At 34.1% G+C, this 23,121-nt stretch overlaps 2 protein-coding genes and 1 long non-coding RNA gene across 5 annotated transcripts; 2 read left to right on the forward strand and 1 right to left on the reverse strand.

The window, feature by feature from the left end:
* Positions 1-644: 644 nt before the first annotated feature.
* On the reverse strand, positions 645-11,503 carry LOC140991363 (uncharacterized). 2 transcript variants are annotated; one of them, XM_073461283.1, is made up of 7 exons: positions 11,348-11,503; positions 10,976-11,177; positions 10,337-10,422; positions 10,096-10,242; positions 2,700-2,823; positions 1,842-2,128; positions 645-856 (listed from the first exon to the last, which is right to left on the reverse strand). In XM_073461283.1, exons 2-7 carry the CDS (start codon positions 11,163-11,165, stop codon positions 764-766), a joined length of 927 nt encoding a protein of 308 aa, XP_073317384.1. In that variant the 5' UTR covers positions 11,166-11,177; positions 11,348-11,503; the 3' UTR covers positions 645-763. The 2 variants fall into 2 exon arrangements, with proteins under 2 accessions (XP_073317384.1, XP_073317383.1); XM_073461282.1 differs by having other exon boundaries at positions 10,976-11,224; positions 11,348-11,499.
* LOC140991364 (uncharacterized) lies at positions 2,830-9,051 on the forward strand. The gene is made up of 2 exons (XR_012177848.1): positions 2,830-7,527; positions 8,569-9,051. It is a non-coding gene; the product is annotated as an uncharacterized lncRNA (long non-coding RNA).
* A 3,762-nt stretch (positions 11,504-15,265) lies between the features above and the next one.
* LOC140991361 (sulfite oxidase-like) lies at positions 15,266-21,918 on the forward strand. 2 transcript variants are annotated; one of them, XM_073461280.1, is made up of 12 exons: positions 15,266-15,485; positions 15,916-16,031; positions 16,110-16,172; positions 16,267-16,303; positions 16,680-16,761; positions 19,824-19,942; positions 20,042-20,137; positions 20,427-20,537; positions 20,609-20,710; positions 20,931-20,978; positions 21,234-21,449; positions 21,667-21,918. In XM_073461280.1, the coding sequence occupies exons 1-12, from the start codon at positions 15,411-15,413 to the stop codon at positions 21,781-21,783; spliced, it is 1,182 nt and encodes a 393-aa protein (XP_073317381.1). In that variant the 5' UTR covers positions 15,266-15,410; the 3' UTR covers positions 21,784-21,918. The 2 variants fall into 2 exon arrangements, with proteins under 2 accessions (XP_073317381.1, XP_073317382.1); XM_073461281.1 differs by lacking the exon at positions 15,266-15,485 and having other exon boundaries at positions 15,916-16,036.
* Positions 21,919-23,121: the final 1,203 nt, after the last annotated feature.

Below are 23,121 nucleotides of genomic sequence, written 5' to 3' on the forward strand. Positions count from 1 at the left end.
AACATTTGGTACGAGGGTTAAGGTATGATAAAGATATGGTTTTGAGTCTAAGCTCATGTATGGTTCATTTTTTACTAAATTCATTTTATCATGTATATAAAGGACTAAGTTGTACTAAATGTGGACAATTAAACCCACCTACAACCTAAGGACTGAGAATCTTTTATTTTAAATACTCATATTATTCCTAAAATGCCCTTTGCGTTTTCCTTCCATAAATTTTTTAAAACAATATTTTTATATATTTATTACTCATTTCCTTTGCTTGATAATAATTTTTAAGAAATTCACTTTTGAATTTTGTCTACAATAGTCTGCAATAGTCGTATATTACATTTTTAATATAATAATAAAAATATACTTGGCGAGGATGTGGTAGAAAGTATAAATCACTAATCAATATCTAAATTTTCTATGACAGAAAGTATAAATCACTAATCAATATCTAAATTTAGACATAAAAAAATATACTCTCATACGGATTGCAAAGTTCATGTTAAATATTTCTCAAGATATAATTTTTACCCGGAAAATATATCAATTAGTCCTTCAAATTAAATGCTTCGGTCAAATTAATTATATAAAATTGCAAAAAAAGCAAACAAGTGCAAGGTAGAAGTACCTCAAGGCGTAGAACCAAAATAGAATACTTCAAAAGTTTTAACTAAACTTCATGGTGCAACTTCAAAGTACAAGTAGACATGACTCGATACATCATACAAGTTTGAGAACGATGGCTGTCTGAAGGTTCACTATGGTTTTCTTACAGTAATTTAAGTGTTCGCAGACGTTCTTCATGTTCTGGATCCAGAGTCGGAGGGGTATAACAGCCCCCAAGATCCTCCACTACGTACTCCTGCAATATTCAGAAAATGTACCTTAACCAGCAAATTTTTCAGAAAGTGATTCCTCGCACCACCCATTAAGCAAAATGGTAAGAAAGATGCATCGCACTAGCAGAACCAGGAACATGTAAGGGAGGTGAAAACCAAAAATTTGTTATTATTTTTCATATAACACGGGATTATATTTTGTGTACACTACATGAAAATTCCTACAGATGACAAGAAACTGCTCCTGTTGGCCCTTCTTTCCTTCCATTGGCAGAGTTTGACCTCTGACTGTTACTATTAGATCCGATGCAGATGGTGAGCACTTGGTTAATGAATAACCATGTAAATCACGAAACCGCCAATTGCAAAGGTGCAGTCATACTTTATCGAGAATAAAGAATTGAGTAGGGGGAAGATACAAATGATGACGAACTGAACAGGACACTCAAATATTCAATAATGGAGGGGGCTTAGTGTATCAAAATTGGAGCCAAACATACAATTTTAGAAAAATGAAACATGATGTTGAGAGCTCTTGCATTTAAGATGGACGACTGCCATCACTAGCCCCTTAAAATGTCTTCGCCATGGCATACAAACAGCCAGACAAATAGGATGACTTCTAGGTGAATATTTAGCAATACCACATTAAACTCTTAGCATCGAAGCATCAGATTCAAAGGCATACTTACTTCAATTGCATGTATCAAGAACAATACGTTGTTGATAGTCGCTCAGATGTGATTGAGAGGGAAGGATCTCGATGCACAAAAGATCTTGACAAGGATTCTGCTATAATACTAGGTTTCCATGAACAAATTACTCTTGAAGTGGTTCAACATTACAAAAGTTTTAGGTTAACAAATTTTACACCTTCATTTGTGTAGCTCAACAAATTTCAAAGCTACTGCTTAAACCCAGCCCATAATTCAATACTGGCCAATCACATAAAACAAAAAAGTTGGACTTCATCAACATATCTATAAAGATACATTAAATATATCATACCTGCGTCAGTTCTCTCTTGGCGAGGATGTGGTAGTGCCTTTGCCCGATCCTCTGAATTGCCAAGGTGGCAGCGAGGAAGCAATAGGCTATACCAACGATGGTAAAGATAATAACAAAAATGAGAAGCAGACCAATCCAAGATTCCAATGATACCGGGAAAAAATCCAACATGCCCCAGCCATAACAACAGTTCTGACAGCCAGCCACCCGTGGATCATTGCAATTTAAGGTGGAACAGTGCAGTATGAGGCCAAGAAGTCCAAGCAGCACAAGGAAACTCAGAAACCCTGATTGCATGTTTACACCATAAACTTCATTAATATTATCACACTTTTATTTAGACAAAAAATAGCCAGCCATCTGCATTTTATTAAATATTGAAAGAAAAGTTTGAACTCTAATAAAAGGTGATCAACACACAACAAATTTATTAAGCAAAGTCTAGAAAAATGATGATAAGTGTCAGTGACCAAGAGAAATAACACGCGTTCCTTTAATAATCGTCTTATGTTAAACTAGAAAAACAGTGTTAATTTAGAATAATTTTCTTACTAGACAGGTTTTTTTACATAATGAATTCTTTACATATATGATTGTGTGTCAAGGTTTAGAGAAACACAAAACCATCTGTCAACTAGTTCAATGATTTTTTAAAACAAAATCATTTCCATGAGTAAAATTATTTACAACAGCACAAATGAACCAAAAAATGAGTTTGCACTGCTGGTTCAAAATAATGGCACACACATTTTCGAGTACAAAAATGACACACTGGACAACTTAGCTCAATAAATGTAATTATTTCATGGGTCAGCAATCTTGTCCCGTGCTGATAAATCCATAGGAATAGATATTTACCTACACAATAGTAAAAAGGAATAGGGTGCTTTGAAAGTATGCGATCCCAATCGTCGTTAAACGAATTCCTAAAAGTTCCATCTTTGTCCATGGTATATGCAAAAGCACCTATCCCTCCGATCACCTGGGAACAAGACAAAAGTAAAAATCACGAGCTTTTACTTCCACCTAATTTCTGGTTTTGCAGCTGTCATTATGACCACAGTCCAACTCGTGATAAAAAATGGAAGAGTTTTAAACCTTGCATTCGACTACAGAGGTATGCAACTATAATTGGACAGTAATGGAAAACTACTTTCCAAAATAAAATGCATGATAGAATATCAGAAAAATTAAGGGATAAATATTGTCACCCAGCTCAGGGATAACAAGGGTTTCAACTGTTCGTTTAAAATTCATTAACAATAAGTTCTTCGATGGAAATAACAAATTCATCGTAATTGATTTCTGAGAAAAATCGCTTGAATCAAACAAAATTGGCATGAAATTTACCATACCATCTGTAGCTCACAACAAAATTCTCCAATAGAGAGAAGTGGTTTTGGGGAGTAGGTCGTCAAGAAGAGCGATGGGTTATGCTCTAATTGTGAAACCTTTGAACTTCTATATGTAGGTTTAATGTGGAGTTTATCACCTCCTTTAGTACAACATCATTTTAAGATGTTAATGTCCTCGCACAAAAAACAAATAATGCCAGCTAATGTAGGTTTAAAGCCGAGTTTATTACCTGTGACTTCAGCACCTATAAATTATTCCCCTCAAGGTCACAATTTGAAGTTTACAACTCACATGCTTTACAAAATACTCTCAGCACAACACTTAAGTTCTGGCCCATTTTCGACTAAGATAAGTGATTTTCGGTTAAGACATCGAATTCGAGGACACCTTAGCCACTATTGGTAAGTGGACTTCTAGTTTCCGCTGTTTGTAAAATGGATTTGTAGAACTTTGGGACGAGTAAGGTCATGGTTTTCAAAGCACGACTCTAAATTTACAAAACTCTGAAAATTCTGGAATGTGAAGTTAACACTGAAAACTTTAAATCTAACTAGTTGGAATATCTATTCGGAATGCTCAATGGTCTTACCCTAATGCGGTGGGATAAATAACCCTTACTCTACTCTGCCCTAATACAGTGATAAGACATTTCTATGATTTTCAAACTGATTCAGTGGGTAAACTATTGTTCTGATCTTTTCTCTAACCGAGTTAATTATAGAGAATTGACATAAGTGTGCAGTTTTGTTTTGAAAACATAATACGACATACCATTGACATGGAGATGAGCACAAATTAACAAATGCACCATACTGAATCAAGGTGTAGTAAGTCATGATAATCTAAAATATAGGAACATGTAAAAAATATCCTACTTATCCAATACATACTTTATAACCATCGAACAATGATAAAAAAAATATTCATAAATTTACAAATATTATGAATGATTATTAAACTGAATTTCAGGTTAGATCTAAATAACTACACCGAAGGTGAGCTTAAATCATATCCCAAGCCTTTATGGTATATCACATGCAAGACACACACACACACGGTGTTATCATAATTAAGAAAAGGAACAATATGTGGAAGATGTAGCATGAAAGGATGTGCAAATTGGAATGAAGAATATGAATTAGAAAGACAGCAATTGAAAAGGCAATGAAAAGAGTTGTAATTTAATGAACATGGAGACATAACAACGAATTCCATATTCAACTTCGTAAAGGAGGGGTATGCGCACATGAAACTATTCCGTAAGCTCGTAAATGCTAGAAAAGCCACAAATGTGGTATAAAAATTGGAGTTTTAGAACAGTCGAAAATGACATTGGAGGTATAGTCGATGCATAGGGGAATCTTATAAAAACCACTGCTTATCACAAGAAAGATGCGGCTATATTGGTCCTCATTTCCACTATGCATATAGAAGAGTTGGAAAATAGTTTAGCATAGATGACATAAACGATACCATGTTCCACTATGATAGGAATTCAGCACCGGGTAGTGTTGGAATCTCTCTTAAATTTCTAAAGAATGTCACCACTACATGAAGGGACATCAAATTGAAGCATGGATGAGTTTCAGTACAATGGAATCATCCATAGTATCATGAATGAGACTTTTACAAATCTTAAACCCAAGAAGTTCGGTTCATGCAACACTAAAGATTTGTGCTGAGTAGCCTCATCACTAGTCTATACTCTATAAAAAATAATCTCCAAAATTTTAGTGGGCTGGGAGTTATGGATGAGACATAATCTCAAGCTCAAGGGCCATTATTGTAGGAGGACAAGTTCTAGACATGGACTAGCGGCTAATAAGACAGTTGAAATCACAGGTCCAAAGGACAATTTATAATTGTATTCAACATAGATTTTAAAGCATAAACAAATTAAGGTTACATTTGAACGAGTTCTTTATCAAATCTCATGCTTTTATTCGGCTACCTTATGCTAGAGGTCTCATTAGATCTACTCATTGGCATGGGTGCATTGGAGCTGCTACATATTTCGGTTTTTCAGGTTTCTCTCCAGGTATGTTTAATACTCACATAGTCCATCAGCTCAAGCCACACGTCCATGCCTTTAAATTAAATGTTGATGGTAGTGCTAAAGGAAATCCAGGTGACCTGGCATTGAATTTAGCGAATTCATAGGGAATGGTACTAATATTAAAGCAGAGCTTACAGCCTTGTGGTGGGGAATCCTTTCTTGCCTTGTCAATACTTTGATTCTCATCCTTGTTTTTTATCATGCATATTTAACGAAAAGTAAATCAAGCTGCAAATGAACTTGCATGGGAAGCACATTTGCACAAATTGTTTTTTACATAAAAAATATTTCTAAGCATATAAATATTTTTGAGTTGTATAAAATTAGATAGGACTGGCTTGCCATACTTACCGACTTACATACTCGTTATGGATTTGGGTAGTCATATTTTTTATGAGGATTTGGCCTGGTTCCTCTCCTATTTTTGTTTTTGTTATATTAATCGTGGTTTATTATTTTTTAAAAAAACTTGTCAAATAGGATTTTCTCAATCTTCACGTTACCCGCGACCTTTTGGGAGTAAGTTTTTCCTCCATATTTTGGATAATTTCGTTTATATCAAATGATCGTTGGCTCTTGTGACAACCAGATAGAGCATGTGTAATGTGATATGTGGCTCCCGTCTCGCTGACTGGGGATGAAGACCAAACACATAGCACAAGCTCCGGCTAGAGTTAGTTCATGTCATTCTGTTTAACCTTTTATATCTACGGTGTTTTAGCCCCATGATTCTAGAGATGTTAATTAGGTTACTATGACTCATACGCTAACTCGTGAATCTCGCCGAATAATCTAATACTCAAGCGTTTCTTAGTTTTTTCTCCTAGTGGAGCTTTCGGCACCATCAATCTAAAACCCAATCGTTTTGAGTGTAAAAAAAATGATATATCAAGTTATTTAATTGGTTACGAAAATTTGCATGCTTTCCTAATCGGATGAATTACGTACTTTTCTATAAACTAAAATATTGAATGTATCTCACAATAACAATTAAAATTTTGCTTTAATGAATGATAGATCATTAGTAAATATATTAATTGATAAATGTCTTTTGGATTACAAATTAATGTATGAAGACATTTTGGGTACCATAATTCTTGTAAGTTTTGTTTAAGGAGTAATTGGTTGAGTAGTTGGCCTCCAATTCGTACAATGTCAATTTTTTCTCCTTGTGCTTCAACTCATTGCTCAAATGATTTAGAAAAAAATGACTTACTAAGCACATTTTTTAGTTGCACACATTTTACATGATTTCTCACAAGCTTATGTGATAAACTAAAAGTTGCCATTTATCTCAAAAGCAATGTTCTAAATGGCGGCTTTAGGTAGGAGGTGGCCGTCGACTATACCGCCTTTGCCTTAGGTAGTAGAAGATGAGCACAGGTGGATCGGCGAGGAGGTCAAAGTCAACAAAAAAAACCCTAATTATTAATACGTTTATGCAATTTTTCTACAAAAATATAATAGTCTCATCAGCCCAGTCACCCACAACCTTGCCTCCTTCGGTTGGTTAGCTTTTGTATATTTCTAATAAATTGTATTGTATTGTATGAATCTTCATTGATTATTGTCCAATTAGTTGCATTTATATATTTATTTGCACCATATATAAATTATATTGTATGAAACTTATTTATGCATAAACATCGTTTAATTACATATATTACATAAAGAATTATGACTATTTGTAATTGCACGTACGATTATATAATATTATGTATAAAAATAGGAAAAAAAACTCAACCGCCTAGGCACTGCATGGGCGTCCGAGACGGTAGGCGGTCACTAACCGTCCCGCCACCTCCTAACACCATTTACAACACTGATTAAAAAGTTTCAAAATTGTGTTTTGGTAATTTCAATCAAATATAGATAATTAGAACATACATTAATTGATATATATTTGTTAGAATTACTTGGGTTTCCAAAAAGGCCAAGGAGGCTCCTAAGCCTATGCCATTCTTACGCTTTTCTTTTGTAACTATTTATATTTTACCCCACAGTTCATATTAGTTTAGACTAAGATGACATTGAGAGGATTATGTATAAGTCCGAGTCTTATATTTTTTATGGTGGCAAAGTTGGCGCCATCTGGCTCGACTACAATATATTTCTTTCGGGAGATTTAAAAATCATGATAAGATACTAATTATATATTAATTACAAGATATTCGTAATTTCTTAGCAAGAAACATTTGAAATTTTAGTGAAGTTAATGAGATATAGATAATTACTGCATGCATTAATCATAAGAGTTTGTATTATATTCCCCAAGTTATTTCCGACTTCGAACACGCATGTGAAAAAATTCTTTTGGATAAGAGATCCTATCACCTTTTTGCATAGGAAACTACAGTCTACAAAGCTCAGATTTCAATTATTGCCTTAAAATTGAATGGTGTGAAAGTGAAGACTTGGAGATTATGAAGCTTGGATTTCAGTTATTGCCATAAAAATGAATGGTGGGAAATGGGAAGACTTGATCGGTGAGGACAATCGACTTCTCATTGATCAAGAAGGTTTTGTCCATCTGAGAAGAAGAAATCCACATCGTCGAAGAGCTAGCTTAGAACTTTCACTTCATCGCAGGATCCTGCCAACACGCCTCGCATATTGTAGCCTCTTTTTTTTCTCATGCTTTGGGAATAAAGCTGAGATTTTTGTTTCTTCGGACGCTCTCTCTCCAGAGTACCAAGGGCCTCGTTCTCGAAATCCTATATGCTACGGGAGCGTTCCTTCATTCTCTGGCTTGGAGTTGATGGAAAATGACTTACTCTAGATAGATTACCGTTCCATATGGATAGGTCATGCGCCTTCTGCCACTCGGATGAGGAATCTTTGGATCGTCTATTCTTCATATGCACTTTCTCGGAACGTTATGGGAGAGAGTTATGTACTGGCTTCATATCTCATTTTCCATGGCCACTCTTAAGAGCATCCTCAGATGGTTTAAGAAGGCTTTCGGGGCAAACTTTTGATTTGTAATATTTTTATCTTACTGATAAAACAATCTCAAGAAATAAAAATGGAGAATTTCAAACGGAAAAAGAACTTCATAGAAGAAATTAAGATCTTCGCATAGAACCACACTTCACCAATTTCGATGAGTAAAAAAAGTTTCCACAAACCGAAGATGTTAACAAACAAGAGCACTCTATTTATTGGCTCAACCACAGTATAGTTCCTTCGGAGGATTTAAAAATCTTGATAAAATACTAAAAGCATATTAATTGCGATTTCTTATCGGGAAACGTAGACACTCGTGTGAAGTTAACGAGATATAGATAATGAATGCATGCATTAATCACGCGCAAGTTATTTCCAACTTCGAACACACATGTGAAAAAAACCTTGAGGGTCAGAAATCCTATCACCCTTTCGTAGCGGAGATTATAAATCTTGAATTTCAGTTATTGCCATAAAATTGAATGATGGGAAGACTTGATCAGTGAGGATTATCGACTTCCCATTGATCAAGAAGCTTATGTCCATATGAGAAGAAAGTGATACACTTTGAAGGATCCAGCCAGCATGCCTCACATATTTTAGCCTCTTGGTTTTTTTCTCTTGCTTTGGGACTGAAGCGAGCTTATTGTTTCTTTGGCTCCAAGGGCCTCCAGGAAATCTTATGTGTTACCGAAGCTTTCCTTTATTTCCTGGCTTGGAGCCCGTCGCAAATTACTTACTCGATATAGATTACCATTTGTTAGGAATAGGTCGTGTGCCTTATGTCACGCGGCTGAGGAATCTTTGGATCATCTATTCTTCCAATGCACTTTCGCAGAACATCATGGGATAGAGCTAGGCACTGGCTTCATATCTCATTCTCCATGGCCACTCTTACGAGCATCCTCTTGTGGTTTAAGAAGGTTTTCAAGGGAATATATATATACTCAAAATATTTGAACCTATCCGCGAGCTATTGGAACTATTGCTCGAACATTGAGGTTCAATAATGAAGGTTTGGAACTTGAGCCAAAAAAAATTTCGAGCTTTGAATCGAGCTCGAACTCGAATATAATTAATTCAAGCCTTAAATTTTTATTATTAATATTCGGTTCGATTCGGTTTGTACCCCTACTTGACCCAGTTAGCCCGCATCACAAAATAATCCAAAGGTTGGACATGACAGATAACCAAGGGCTGCTACTTTGCAGTGCCTGTAGGTGGATTAGTAAAACATGAATATTCTTATGATAGATGAAGCACAAAAATCACACTTCACAAGCAATTGTTTGCCCACCAATTAAAAAGAATTTGATATTGGGCTTATTTGGGAGCAATGATATTTTTTAAACCCCTTAGAGTAAACAAGTTTTTATATAAAAGTATAAACAAGTACCATTAGGGAGAAATACCGGAAACAATTTTGAAAGATAAAAAAATATTTGAATATTTATAATATCATAGATCACTAAAATAATAAAAATTGAATTTATGTTTTTTATTTAAAACGTCAGGATTTCTGATTTTATGTTTACACAGATTAATTTAATTTTTTTCTTTACTTTCATGATTTCTGATTTTTTTATTTTCACAGATTGATTTAAATACATTTTTTAAATTATTTAAAATATATTCTTTTAGAATGAATGATATAGTTTAACAAGATTAATTTTTGCTGAAAAGTTAAAGGTTGAAACAAGTGGAGCTTTCCACATTAGTTATTTCTACAAAATCATGTGCTCTCAGACGTGAACCTTCACCCCTTTATTGTTTCTCAACAATAGAAGCGAGGTTGCTCAAAAAAAATAAAAGCGAGATAGGATGTCTATAGACTATACATAAGGATACGAGACAAGTTCTTGGATAAAAAGCCAATAAATTCTAAGTTGAACTTACAGTTTGCACAGCCAAAAAGACAAGGAAGACATCCCTTGCCACAAAAACTCTGAACTTCATTTTACGCCAAGAGTTTTCCTCCACTTTGTCGACTCGGATATGAAACTGAGCTCTGCAAGTGGTGCAATGTGAAAAGGCAAAGCCTTCCTACATAAAATACAAAGTTTATTTTCCAAAACTTCAGTCATGGCGTTGGTATATAATATGCCAATGTACGCAACATGTGAAGGCGACCTCTCACCTTGACAGATCTCCAGTGATCAAGGCAAGAGCGATGCACAAACTGCTGAGTGCCTTTGCACATGCATGGAGATATCAATTTGCGATCTATAAAGGAAAGATCAATTAGAGATAAAATAAAGTACATGCTACACCACACACCAAAAATGTAACAAAAATACATAACCGAGAGGTAAAACATGCACAAGAAATTAAACTAAGAACTAGTTGCAACATAGTTTGGAGTACTTAAAGTGAAAAGGCTGTTGAGAACACTATTTGGAACAAATTTGAAGTGGAAACTTGGGAAAATAAAAAGAGCAAAGAAAGGTTGAAACACAAAACCCAACAAAAAGGAATTTTGCGCGTGGAAAGAGGGTGAACTATAGGAACATATACCACATGCATGATCATCAAATATTCATCGAAAAGACGTGCAACTGAAAATACAGCTACAGAAAACAGAATCGATTCCATTTTTTGGCATGTAAAATACTAGTAAGTAATAAATTGAGATCCATTACCGTATTTTTCCCGGATTTGTCACCCATAAAAAAAAGAAAAATCACAAAAAGATGGTAAAAAATAAAACAAATGAGAGACTGTCGAGCAGAAAATTCAGATTGTAGAAAAAAATCCAAAAAAATCATCAGTTCCATACCAAGTCCAGTGTCGTATTCGAGGCAAATCCTACAACAAGGCAGGGAACCAGCTTCGATGTCTTCTTTTTTTATCCCAGAATCAGAACCAGCAGACAATGGAGACGAATGTGAGTCCATGAGCAGGGGATCAGAATCCCTAAGGTTCTCCATCGCCATTGGTGACATCTCCACCTGCAAATTCCCAGCCATCTCTGTGCTATTCTGCAAAATCAGTATTCAGAATGCTCGGAAAACTGCGATCGAGATGCCTTAAATGGAGATTTTGCAGCATTAAGTCAGCGAAGCGGTGGGTGGGTTTATTTATTTTCTTGTATACAATAAATTCAAATAATAACGTCAACAAATGCAGATTTTGCGGAAAGGGAAAACACCTGGAATTCAAATGGATACCCACGAAGCCAAACAAGTACATTTCCCTTGTGGGATTAATCCACCAACAATTTCAAGAAAAAAAACAATTAAATTTATGTATTTCTTGCCTCACTATTTCTAATGCAACGGAAAGTTCAAATTCAATTGAACGGATTCATATTTAAAACACTATTTTGTCCATATTAAAAGCTTTACTCACATGCAAAATTTCATCTTGAGAAGGAAATCGCTGTTGCTTCGGCTTCCTATCTTTTGGTTGACTGAAATTTCAGAATCTGAAACCAAACTTTTCAAAGAACAAATTCGTAGAAATGAAATTAGGACATCTAATCTTGGTTTTCGGGCTTCTGTGGGACGTGTGAGTGGCACGTGAAGGAATCTAGTTATCTATATGAATATATCTTTAAACTTATATACAAAATCTATTAATTGCTTTTATTTATTAGATTTGAGGAGAAATTGGTCATCACAAAAGAAATCATCAATGATTTCTAGCTTTTGAAGAATATCTCATAATTTTTGAAATTTAATAGTATGAATTATTTTTTAAAATTACATGCAACTCAAAAATATTTTTCATATAAATCATCCGTAATTTTTTTTGTCATGAACAGATTTGATGAGAAATTGAATTTTTGGTTACCGATGAAGCACATCATCCGTAACTTTCTAATTATTGAGGTATATACATAATTTCCATTTAAGTATTATTATATAAATATTTAATAATATTTTTAAATGTACGTACATTAAATTATTATTGGTACACCGACGCACGTATGTACAGTATTTTTATAATTTATTTGATTTATATTTAAAAGAGAATCAAAATGTAATTATAAGAAATATTGAGGGACTACACTGCACTTTTTACATATGAATTAAAAAATAGAAAAAAGAAAGGGGAAAAAAGACTCTATCCGTTGAGTTACATGTAACTTACATTAAAATTTTCACATTTTATTAATATATATAATTATTAAAACAGATCATGACACCAAAAGTTAGTTATTCTAAATGTCTTAAACTTAATTATATAGTATAGATATATATGTATGTAATTCGTATATAAATTATATATGTACATAATATTTATGTATAAATAATTAATTATATATACACACACATATTGAAACATATAAGCGAGCACATTGGACGCCAATATTATTTGTCAAATTCATTATAATATAACACTCATTTAAACTACAATAAATGAAAAAAAATTAACTAAGATGCAATATATATAACTTGCAATTATATTAATTTTTTTAATAAATACTTAGTTGGGTTCCATCTTATTCAACAAGTCACGAATAACTCACAGTTTGAGTAATAATATGGGTCCATGTAACATAACGGTTTCACCTACATGAAAATAAATTTACAATTCGTATAACAAAATGTGTTTACACAACAATTTATAAATATATCTTTCTCCAAATAGAGGGAATTGAAGGATTTGGTCATTGTGCTCATCGTCGTTACGAATGTTGCCAAATGGATCTGGCCAAAAAAAGGTAATTCTAGACAATGCCAAAACCTGTAACAATAATACATAAATTAAACTTAATAATGAGTGTGTAGCAGAAAAAAATGTTCTGAAATAATAAATAATTCTTAATTAATATATACCTGTAAAATGAAAATATATCATGATATTTCTCATTTGTCAATAGTTGATGCAGTACACAGTTCACGCTAGAGAAATGCTAATGCATCACTTCCCCAACTATATTTAGAAACTTGATTATTGTCTCGGGGAAAACATAAGTACATCAAATATACCGAACAACCATCTGAATCAGGTAACATACATCATCCGATAATTGTCAATGTCACACACCGAGTATACCACTCCACTTCTAAATTTGAGCTATCATTGTTAATCAATTTTGATCTACGATATCGATCTAGAGTTGACATTACTAATATGTTACCTCTGTAATTATTTATATGTGGTAGAAAATCCAACCATTCAGTACATAAGTTTGCCACACATGTGGCTTAAAAGACTCATCAACACTGGTGACAGCAAAGTCATTAATATTTAAATTACATACCAACTCAATATCTTGCAATATTATTGTTGCCTCACCAACGCAAAAATGAAATATATGGGTCTCTTGGCGCCATCTTTCAACGAGGACCGTAATCAAATGATTATCATATTTGAGAAATCCACAATGAATAATGTCATAGAGTCTTCTATCATTTAAATGTGCAAGAACACAATAATGTATTACTTAATTTTCACACAATTTTGATATAATAATGTCGGATCGTTACATCCTTAAAGTTTTATCCAAATTATTGATGAGATCACATTTGATATATGAGTTTCTTGTCTATGTAAAACACTATCATCTATTGATCTAGCGTTAAATTCCATCATGTATCTTATATATAAAAAATAACTAGTGAGAAAAAAAATATTAATTTATACAATAACTTTGATTTAATTTGTATAAATATAATAATTACAATTTTAAAAATAAAAAATTATTATGATAACATTAAAAAATAATAATAATAATAACATTAATAAAAACACTTAATAATTTATTTTTTATAATTTAATATATATACACTTTAATTTTAAGAATAATTAAATTATATTATTGATAAAATTATAAATTCTAATAGTGTTATTTACGTAAATAATATATTCATTAATTTAACATATTAATTTATAAAAAATAAATTACAACAACATATAAAATAAATATAAACTATAAGAAATATTTTTAAATAAAAACAAATACACAACTATAAAATAAAATAATAACTAGTATATTATTAATGATAATTTTAAACATAGTAAATAAAATCACTTCGATTTTATTACAACACATTATAAATTTAACAAGTCAAAATAAACTTTTGAAAAATATAGGTTCACGTAAATATAACACAATGACAAATAAAGATAATATAATAATAAAAAAAAGAATAATTGTTACATAAAATTATGATTTGAAAATGCTAAAAATAAATAAAAAAATCATACGCTTATAATTATAACAAAATCTAAAAATATTGGTTACCTTGAAATAGACACTTGCACGAGTGGAGCAGGTTAAATAGTCCCTGGCCAACCATCCCCTAACATTGTCACATAGAACGTTTTCAGTTTGCAATAGCAACAAAACCTGTTGTTGCTATCACTGAAATAAGAATATAGGTTGGAAAACAATGGGATTCTCCTAGGAACACAAGAACAACACACAAAATCCAAATAGATAGAGATTACTCCTTCGAATCCTGTCTCTAAAAGCTATAAAATAAAAATTAATAATACTACATTGTCGCAATGTGACTCCCATCACCAACTCTATATAATCTTGTTTATTTCATTTTTAACTCGCATAAAATCACATCTCGTCGTCCATGAATCATGATGTAACTCATTCGAATACTTCTTGTTAAGATTGCAACTTAGATCTAACTCAACCCTAAAAACTAGCTTAAGGGACCATATATACAACTCACAGGTATTTTATCTAACCGATGTGGGACAATTAACACACCCGCTCACGCCTAGGAATGAACATCTGGAGCGTGAAGTTTACAAATGACCCAACTATAGGCAGAACGTGTGGCCTAACTATAGGCAGTCCAACACATAACGGTGGAACCTGAGTTCTGATACCATGTTAAGATTGGAACTTGGACCTAACTCAACCCCAAAAGTTAGCTTAAGGGGGGAGGATTGTCCAAAACCATATATACAACTCCCAGGTATTTTATCCAACCGATATGAGACAATTAACACTTCTTAGTCTTGTTTCAATTTCTTATCCGAATACTCATTTTTCTGTTTTTTTTAATTAAAAAAATAGATGTTATAATAATAATAATAATAAATATTTAAAATGTTTGAAAATAATAATCTTTCTCCTTAGTTTTCCAAGGCCTGGTTTTATATAAAATTGAAACGTGAGAAACGAGGGTTAGCTCCCCCATGCAGGCCACCCACAAATTGTCAGGTTATGCAACAATTGCTGTAAAATCATTTGAATTGCCGTCTTCTTCACCTCCTGCCCCTCCTCTCATTCTCTCTCGATGTCGGGGTTGATTGCACCATCGGATTACTCGCAAGAGCCTCCTCGCCACCCTGATCTTGTCATTAATGCCAAGGTAATTTGTAGCTAATCATTATTTGAATTCTCAAGTTTATCTATTAAATTAAGTAGAAAATTCCATTACGTTGTTTGGTTTTGTGTTGATTTTTCGCCTTTTCAGCTTCAAATTTTGATTTCCTGCTTGTATTTCAATCTGATGATTCTGTTACAAATTACGATTCATCAGCCCACGCAATTCATAGAATATCCAATATATATGTTGCTGGTGTATTGGAGGTTTTTCCCATGGAAATGAACTATTTTGTCATCTTCCTGACAATCTGATACTTTTGCGATTTGCTTAAAGAGCGTTCCGTTTTGATTGATCTGCTTCCTTGTACGTTTTTTTTGGAAATATCTTATGTTTTTTATATGGATTGTCATTTTCAAAACAAACTGTGGATGTGGAAGCTAAGTGTTGATCATACTTAGTTTTGGTCCTGCAGGAACCCTTCAACGCCGAGCCACATCGTTCAGCATTGGTTTCGTCTTATGTTACGCCAGTGAACTTCTTTTATAAGAGGAACCATGGACCGATTCCAATAGTTGATGACATAGACAAGTCTGGTGCTCAATTACATTATGTTAATGTTTTTTCGTGAACTCTGAATTTTATCCAGTAGAATATTTTTATCCACAGATATAATGTTTCGGTCAATGGTCTGATACAAACTCCCAGAAAATTGTTCATGAAAGATATCTGGTACTTGAAATGATAGTGTACATTTCAATTATTTTTATCTTTTTGGGGGTTGCTTGAATTAGGACCTTACATTTCATTGTTTGATGAATGATAGGAAGCTCCCGAAATACACTGTCACAGCCACTTTACAGGTAATATTTGCACCTTGTCTTTCTAGTTTCTTTGTTAACAATATAGACATGTTTTCATTTGTTCTATGGTGTATCTGTTCCAAATAGCGAGATCCACTATGATCAGGACTGGAAAGGACTGTATCTTTTCCCTTTTGGTGGTTTAGAAATCCTCAAGTTTATTTTATTGAATAATCCTCCGAGACTTCATATGTTTTCGATGGTATTACTTACAAAACGAGTATATCAACCATTTATTTTTTTTTTTAAATAATTAATGTATTACGAGTTTGTATTTGAAAACGAGAGCCTTTTCCCTCAAATAAACTAATATGTTTTTTGGATTTGGAGTTCTATTTTCTTCGAAAATGTTGATATAGGTTTTATATCCATTCAGTGTGCTGGAAATAGGAGGACTGCCATGAGTAGAACTCGAAATGTGAAAGGAGTTGGATGGGACATTGCTGCCCTTGGAAATGGTTAGTTCATGCTTTGATGATTGTGGTTTGATTCTGATGGAAAAGTTGTTTGTCCAGTGAGTATGCGCCATAAACAAATAACAACATTGTCATACTTAACTTCAGAGAGATCATCTATTTTGTTCCTTAAGACTCTTTGTCTAAATCCTATATTTTCGAATACCACACCAGCACCAGGCTAATGGAATGATCATTCTGTATGAAAAATGTGGGAATAAATGTAATCTATCGAGGAAGAAGAACTACGATACGAGTGCGGAACAAATGAGTCGAGGATAAGAGGATTTGAAGGCTTAACAAGTTAGTCTAGTTCATGCGATTCAGTGATTGTAAAAGAAATAATAGTTGTTGTAGTTGTTGTAGTACCAAATGATACAAATATGACAAAGACTCTCATTTGTGATCATTCAACAACTATCAATAAAAATCTCTTCAGGTATCTCAAATTTCTCTCTAATTCCCATCCCCATTCTAGGAGTGTGGCTAACTCGAATTAGCCATCCAATCATTGGTACTCTCGTGGTTTGTTCCTCATGGTAGAAGAAATGCGAGTCACAAAATTATAAGAAATTCTCTCAAGATTCATGGCACTTAAAGAAAATCACACAAAAATTATCAACAAGCAGATCAGCAATCTCGGAATTCGTACGAATACTCTGAAGGATCTTAATCTGGGATTCGAAACTTTGAATGTGAAGCTCGAGCAGTATAACCGTAAACCCCCAAATTTTTCTGCCGATCCAACACCATCAACCTGGCATGAATTTTTGTTGGCAATTGTGAAAAAATTTGTCCGGTCGGGAAATGCGGATTCTCTCCGCAACTTAGAAGAATCCCACCATCTATTTGATCAATTGTTCAAAAAGAGTGTGGAGGTTCCTGACCCTATAGTGACTAGTTATTTTTTCTCGAATTTGCAACCAGAATTAAGGAAGGAAATTGAAGTATACAAGCCCCACTCTCTAGTTCATGCCATGAGTCTAGCAAGATTATCTGATGACAAGAATTAGGGATCACAATTTCAGTTTTAAAGAACTTGAGGATCCTTGCAGTGGAGAGAAACCCACAGCATATTCAAGAAGCACAAATTTTCAGCCACTTTTGCCACATCCTTCTTCGGATAATCCGCCCAAACCAATGAAAACTCAACTATTGTCACTATCAAGAAACTTTATGCATACGCTGTATGCAACCAGATTTTGAGGCAAGCATTGGAGTAGATTGAGCGTCTCTCTTCAGAAGAAAAACACCACCGGATTTTGACGGAAGCATGGGAGCAGATTGAGCATTTACACGGGAGCAGAAATGCCAAAAAACTTCCCAATATTTTCTCGTGTCTGCTACATTTGCTACGTTTCACTTTCAAGATCATGTTCCAATCTTCTCATTGCCGGTGGCTTCAATTGCTAATCAATAATTGCTCCCTCTCTTAGCCATTATTCATTGCCAGCAAATTAACCAAAGGGACAAAGAGGTATCGCTCCTATATTGGTTCAGAGGCACAGGTTGCCACTTGTAGGAAGAGCTTACCTACATATACTCTGAGTCCATCGACAGACTCCAGGGGATGGAAACCAAAGGCTGGCCATCACATAGAGATTAGACAGCAAATTTCTGAGGTGAGTTCGCAACAATGGAATACAGTGTTAATCAAACGATATAGTGGAAGACAGGCGTTACATCCATTTGAATCTGTATTAGCTGCTATTCTAGAGGTTCTTTGTGTGTTATTACTGCAGAATGCTGGACTAAAATCTAACAATATTATTGCTGGAATAATGGCTAGTGACCTACCGGATACATTTTTTGCATGGTTGAAGCAGGATGCTCTTCACTGTAAGAATGTGGAATTTTGGATGTTGCTTGAGTTCATCACGGGTAAAGTGTTCATCCAATTTATAAAACACATGTTTCCTCTGTTTGTAAGGGTGCAATGGCTGGAAAATCCTTATTTGTGTCAAAAACAAGTGCTAATATTCTCCTTGTCAGCGGCTCATTTGTAATCATTCAACAACTATCAATAAAAATCTCTTTTTGTATCTCAAATTTCTCGCTAATTATCGCCCCCATTCCAGGAGTCCAGGTGACTCGAACTAGCCATCCTATGATACGAGTGCGGAACAAATGAATCAAGGATAAGAAGATTTGAAGGCTAAACAAGTTAGTCTAGTTCATGTGATTGTAAAAGAAATAATGGAAAGAATGTATCATAGTTATAAAAGTATCAAATGATATAAATATGACAAAGACTCTATGTAATCATTCAACAACCGTCAATAAAATCTCTTATTTATATCTCAAATTTTTCTCTAATTCTCACCCTCAATCTAGGAATCCGGCTGACTCGAACTAGTCATCCTATCAGACTACTTCCTCCTCATTCTGGAGCTTAGATTAATTATTCACGAAACTAATATGAGACCGTCTCACGTCAATTTTGTGAGATGAATCTTGACCAACGAAAAATTATTACTTTTTATGCCAAAGTATTATTTTTCACTCCATGTATAGATCGGGTCGACCCGTCTCACGAATTTATATTCGCGAGACCGTCTTAAATAAAACCTACTCTCAAGTATTTACCTCCCACCATTTCTCTTTCTTTATTTGGTACATGTAAAACAAAAGAAGTGGGGGAAATTTATGTTTTAAAAGTCTCACTTTTGTCTCCTAATACTAACTTGTTATTTTCCATCGATCGCTGCCATTTCCCACTCATCATTTCACATTTCAGAGGTTTAGAGTATCAAGTGTGCTTAACTTGTATTTTTTTTCCACTGGCTCAAAACATGTCGGGTCTCGTGGCTTGGAATAGTATGGAGAAGAAAAGGCGCATTGTTCTTAATTGTAGTAGCACAAAACAGAATTTACAATTACACACTATCATTTGTTTGTTTGCTCTAGCATTTGATTGAACATGTTCTAAGACTATAGGTTTGGATGACTTCGACAAGTTGATATGGTTATTCTTCTTCTTTGTTGAAGTTCCAAAGGTATTTGAAATAAAGTCTCTCGTGCAAGTGTTTAGCTTATTGATTTTGCATCTTACATTTTCGCTGCAGCTGTGTGGAGTGGGGCCAAATTAGCTGATGTTCTCGAACTTATTGGAATTCCCAAGTACTCACACATCACACCATCTGGAGGAAGACATGTAGAATTTGTAAGCATTGACAAGTGTAAGGTAATCAGTTGGGGGTTCTTATTCCTGGTTAAAACTTAAACCATTCTTCTTCATGGCATAGTGAATAAAAGTTCATAATGACCATCACTATGGCTTCAGGAAGAGAATGGTGGTCCTTATAAAGCATCAATTCCGCTAAGCCAGGCCACAAATCCCGAGGCTGATGTCTTGCTAGCTTATGAGATGAATGAAGAGGTATTGTATTCTTGCCTTCTTTGACCTATTTAAAAGTATTCAAGCTGATATGAGAGGGGGAGAAATGCATATATCTTTGCATCCTTTTTTTCCCTTCAGGCTTCTGCTAATACTTTCCAACTTTGTGCTGATTACTCACCTGTTTACGAATCTTTGTCCACATTTGATGTCGCCATTGTATCAAATTTCATGCTATTAATCACTAAGCTCAATTGATCACCAATTTATTTTTTTCCTGGAGATGTAAATTCAAAGTTTCCTTTTTCTAATCTGCATATTATGAGAGAAGACTCTTAATAGAGATCACGGATACCCCTTACGTGGGATTGTTCCTGGTGTTATTGGCGCTCGTTCTGTCAAGTGGCTTGTTTCCATCAACATCATCGCTGAAGAATGTCAGGTGACGAATTTCCTTGTGAATTCTCCAAAATGATTGGACCTACTCAATGAAGTTCATATTTTTCTCTGCAGGGATTTTTTATGCAAAGAGATTATAAAATGTTCCCACCTTGGGTTGATTGGGATAATATTGATTGGTCTATGAGACGGCCACAAATGGATTTCCCTGTCCAGGTACCATCTGAATTTTTTTATATTGATATCATGCTAAGAGGTTACCGGTCATAGTGAAGAAATTCATGAAAATATTGATTGAAGTAATTAATGCATTCTGCGAACACATGAAGTAATAGAAATTTAATGGAAGATTCTCTAGGGTTTCAATTGGTGTTTCTTTTTCTCGTTCTTGAAGACGATGATTGTTGAATGATGCTTCGTGACGTGGTGTTTGCAGTGTGCAATATGTTCTCTGGAGGATGTAAGCACGGTGAAGCCTGGAAAGGTCTGTGTTTAATTTCATGCTTTCTCACCTCTCATTAACTTCGAGGATGAACAATTCACTTATTCAGACAACAACCATAATGTTGTTAGATTGTTTGTCCAGTTGCCTATGAACCCAATACTTCTGAAAATAATTATTACTTTTATATGTTATTCCTTGAAATGCATTGTACTGAATGGTGATCATACCACCAAAGGCAAACTAAACTTGAATTCTGGATCTCGCACTGAAGTCGCTGGGTTCGCGAATGATCAGGTTTCTATAAAGGGTTACGCGTTAACAGGAGGTGGGCGCGGCATAGAGAGGGTGGACGTATCTATTGATGGTGGCAAAACCTGGATGGAGGCCTTGAAATATCAGAAACATGGAATTCCATACATTCCTGAAGGTGAAAGTAGCGATAAATGGGCATGGGTGCTTTTTGAGGCTGAGGCTGATATCCAAAAGAGCACGGAGATAGCTGCCAAAGCAGTATGTATATAATTTTTTTTGTCTTGCATGATTCATGAAACTTTCTGTGGGGATTTTGGGAAAATTTCATGATACTTTTACGGACATTATCTCAATGATACATTTTAGGGTTAAGATTTATCATTACTTGTGTGTACTTTGGGGTAGTACCCGTATAGGAATTATCTCACTTACCGGGATTTTGGCCATTTTGCATTTGCATTTACATTTACTCCAGGTGGATACGGCTGGGAATGTGCAACCTGAAAACGTACAAGTGATATGGAACCTGAGAGGAATACTAAACACGTCCTGGCATCGTGTCAATGTTGTCATTGCTCACTCAAATCTATGAGTAAATTTCTACAGGCTGCATGATTATTCAACTATCTTATCTGTACGGGGTATTTCGTTTCATTGGTATTTATCCTTCTTTGTAGACAATGTGATGATTTTATTTTTTAAACGAGATTGAAAAAGTTGAAAAAAATATTGAAAATAAAAGTAATGACTAGTTTTAATAGTTGTTTTGTTTGTCTTTTTAAATTTCATGAAATTAACAAATTTAAAATGTTTGAGTAATTAGCGTGCCTTTTAAATTTCATGACATAAACACTTGTAACAATATTTTTCAAAAAAAAAAAAATGAAAATAAAGTGAACTATATTTTACATTTATATTATAGACTAATTGGAAGTTTAAATATATAATAAGTAATATTTTTGAGAAGGTAAATAGTTAAAAAAAAATTGTAATTACAATATAGTAAATTCTTTTTTTTTTTGAAATCTTATTATAGAAGGTGAGAGTTCTCGAATCCGAGTCATTACAAGAGAAAAACAAGGTGAGATCATTTGAGCTAAAGTTCAGTCTCACAATAAAGTAAATTCGATATTTAAAAGAAAAGAAAAACAAGTACAAAAAAACAATTAGAAACATACAATCCACAATGTAATCATATTTGCTTTATAAACAATTTAATGCAGTTGAAATATAATGGTGGTATAAATTCAACAAGTAGAAGGGTGAAAACAAATTCGAGCTACTCATAGTCAAAATTCGAGTCTTAGTTTAGTTTGATTGAGCTCGATTTGAGTAGCTCGAGTAATTTCTAAGTAATACATATATATATATATATACATATATATATATATATATAATCATTGTAAAAAAAAGTAAAAAATAGAGTAAAAAACGAACTTGAAAATTACTATTCGAGTCGGTTTCGAGTGGTTGAAACTACTAAGGCTGGAGTCAGCTCGATTGCTTCCTTCTAAGTCGTCGTGTATTTGTGTACGCAATGAACCACTCAGAGGCATGAGATTACAGTACTGCAAATCAAATACACTGTGCTGGGCTTCTCCTGGGCGATTGCCCACTTTTGCGATATAGCGGCGGCGGCGGCTGCTGCTGCTGCTGCTATAATGTCCGATGATAATGTGAGTCAGGAACATCTGTTGTGGCTTGCTTTTCATTAGATGTATTCTGTGTAAATTCGACGCGTGTTGGCTTCTAGTTTTGATTCCGCTTTTAGAATTAGGTCAGAATATGGTGGTTGTGACTTCGATCAAAAGTGTATACTTCCTGCCTACTCATTTATTTCCAGGAATGCACTCTCTCTCTCTCTCTTTCGTATCTCTCCTCGCCCATTCACCATTTCCATGAAATCAAAGTTCTTGAGCAAATCTGAATG

Source organism: Primulina huaijiensis, chromosome 13, assembly GCF_012295235.1.
Source record: "Primulina huaijiensis isolate GDHJ02 chromosome 13, ASM1229523v2, whole genome shotgun sequence".
Lineage (NCBI taxonomy): Eukaryota > Viridiplantae > Streptophyta > Magnoliopsida > Lamiales > Gesneriaceae > Primulina > Primulina huaijiensis.

Bases quoted from the DNA above. Each gene is read 5' to 3' on its own strand.
- LOC140991363 (XM_073461283.1), bottom strand. From the start codon at position 11,165: ATGGCTGGGAATTTGCAGGTGGAGATGTCACCAATGGCGATGGAGAAC. The intron at 10,423-10,975 runs GTATGGAACTGA...TTTCCTTTATAG, and splicing joins CGAATACGACACTGGACTTG to ATCGCAAATTGATATCTCCA. The intron at 857-1,841 runs GTATGATATATT...TGAATATTGCAG, and splicing joins CCAAGAGAGAACTGACGCAG to GAGTACGTAGTGGAGGATCT.
- LOC140991361 (XM_073461280.1), top strand. From the start codon at position 15,411: ATGTCGGGGTTGATTGCACCATCGGATTACTCGCAAGAGCCTCCTCGC. The intron at 20,711-20,930 runs GTACCATCTGAA...TGGTGTTTGCAG, and splicing joins AAATGGATTTCCCTGTCCAG to TGTGCAATATGTTCTCTGGA. The intron at 21,450-21,666 runs GTATGTATATAA...CATTTACTCCAG, and splicing joins CGGAGATAGCTGCCAAAGCA to GTGGATACGGCTGGGAATGT.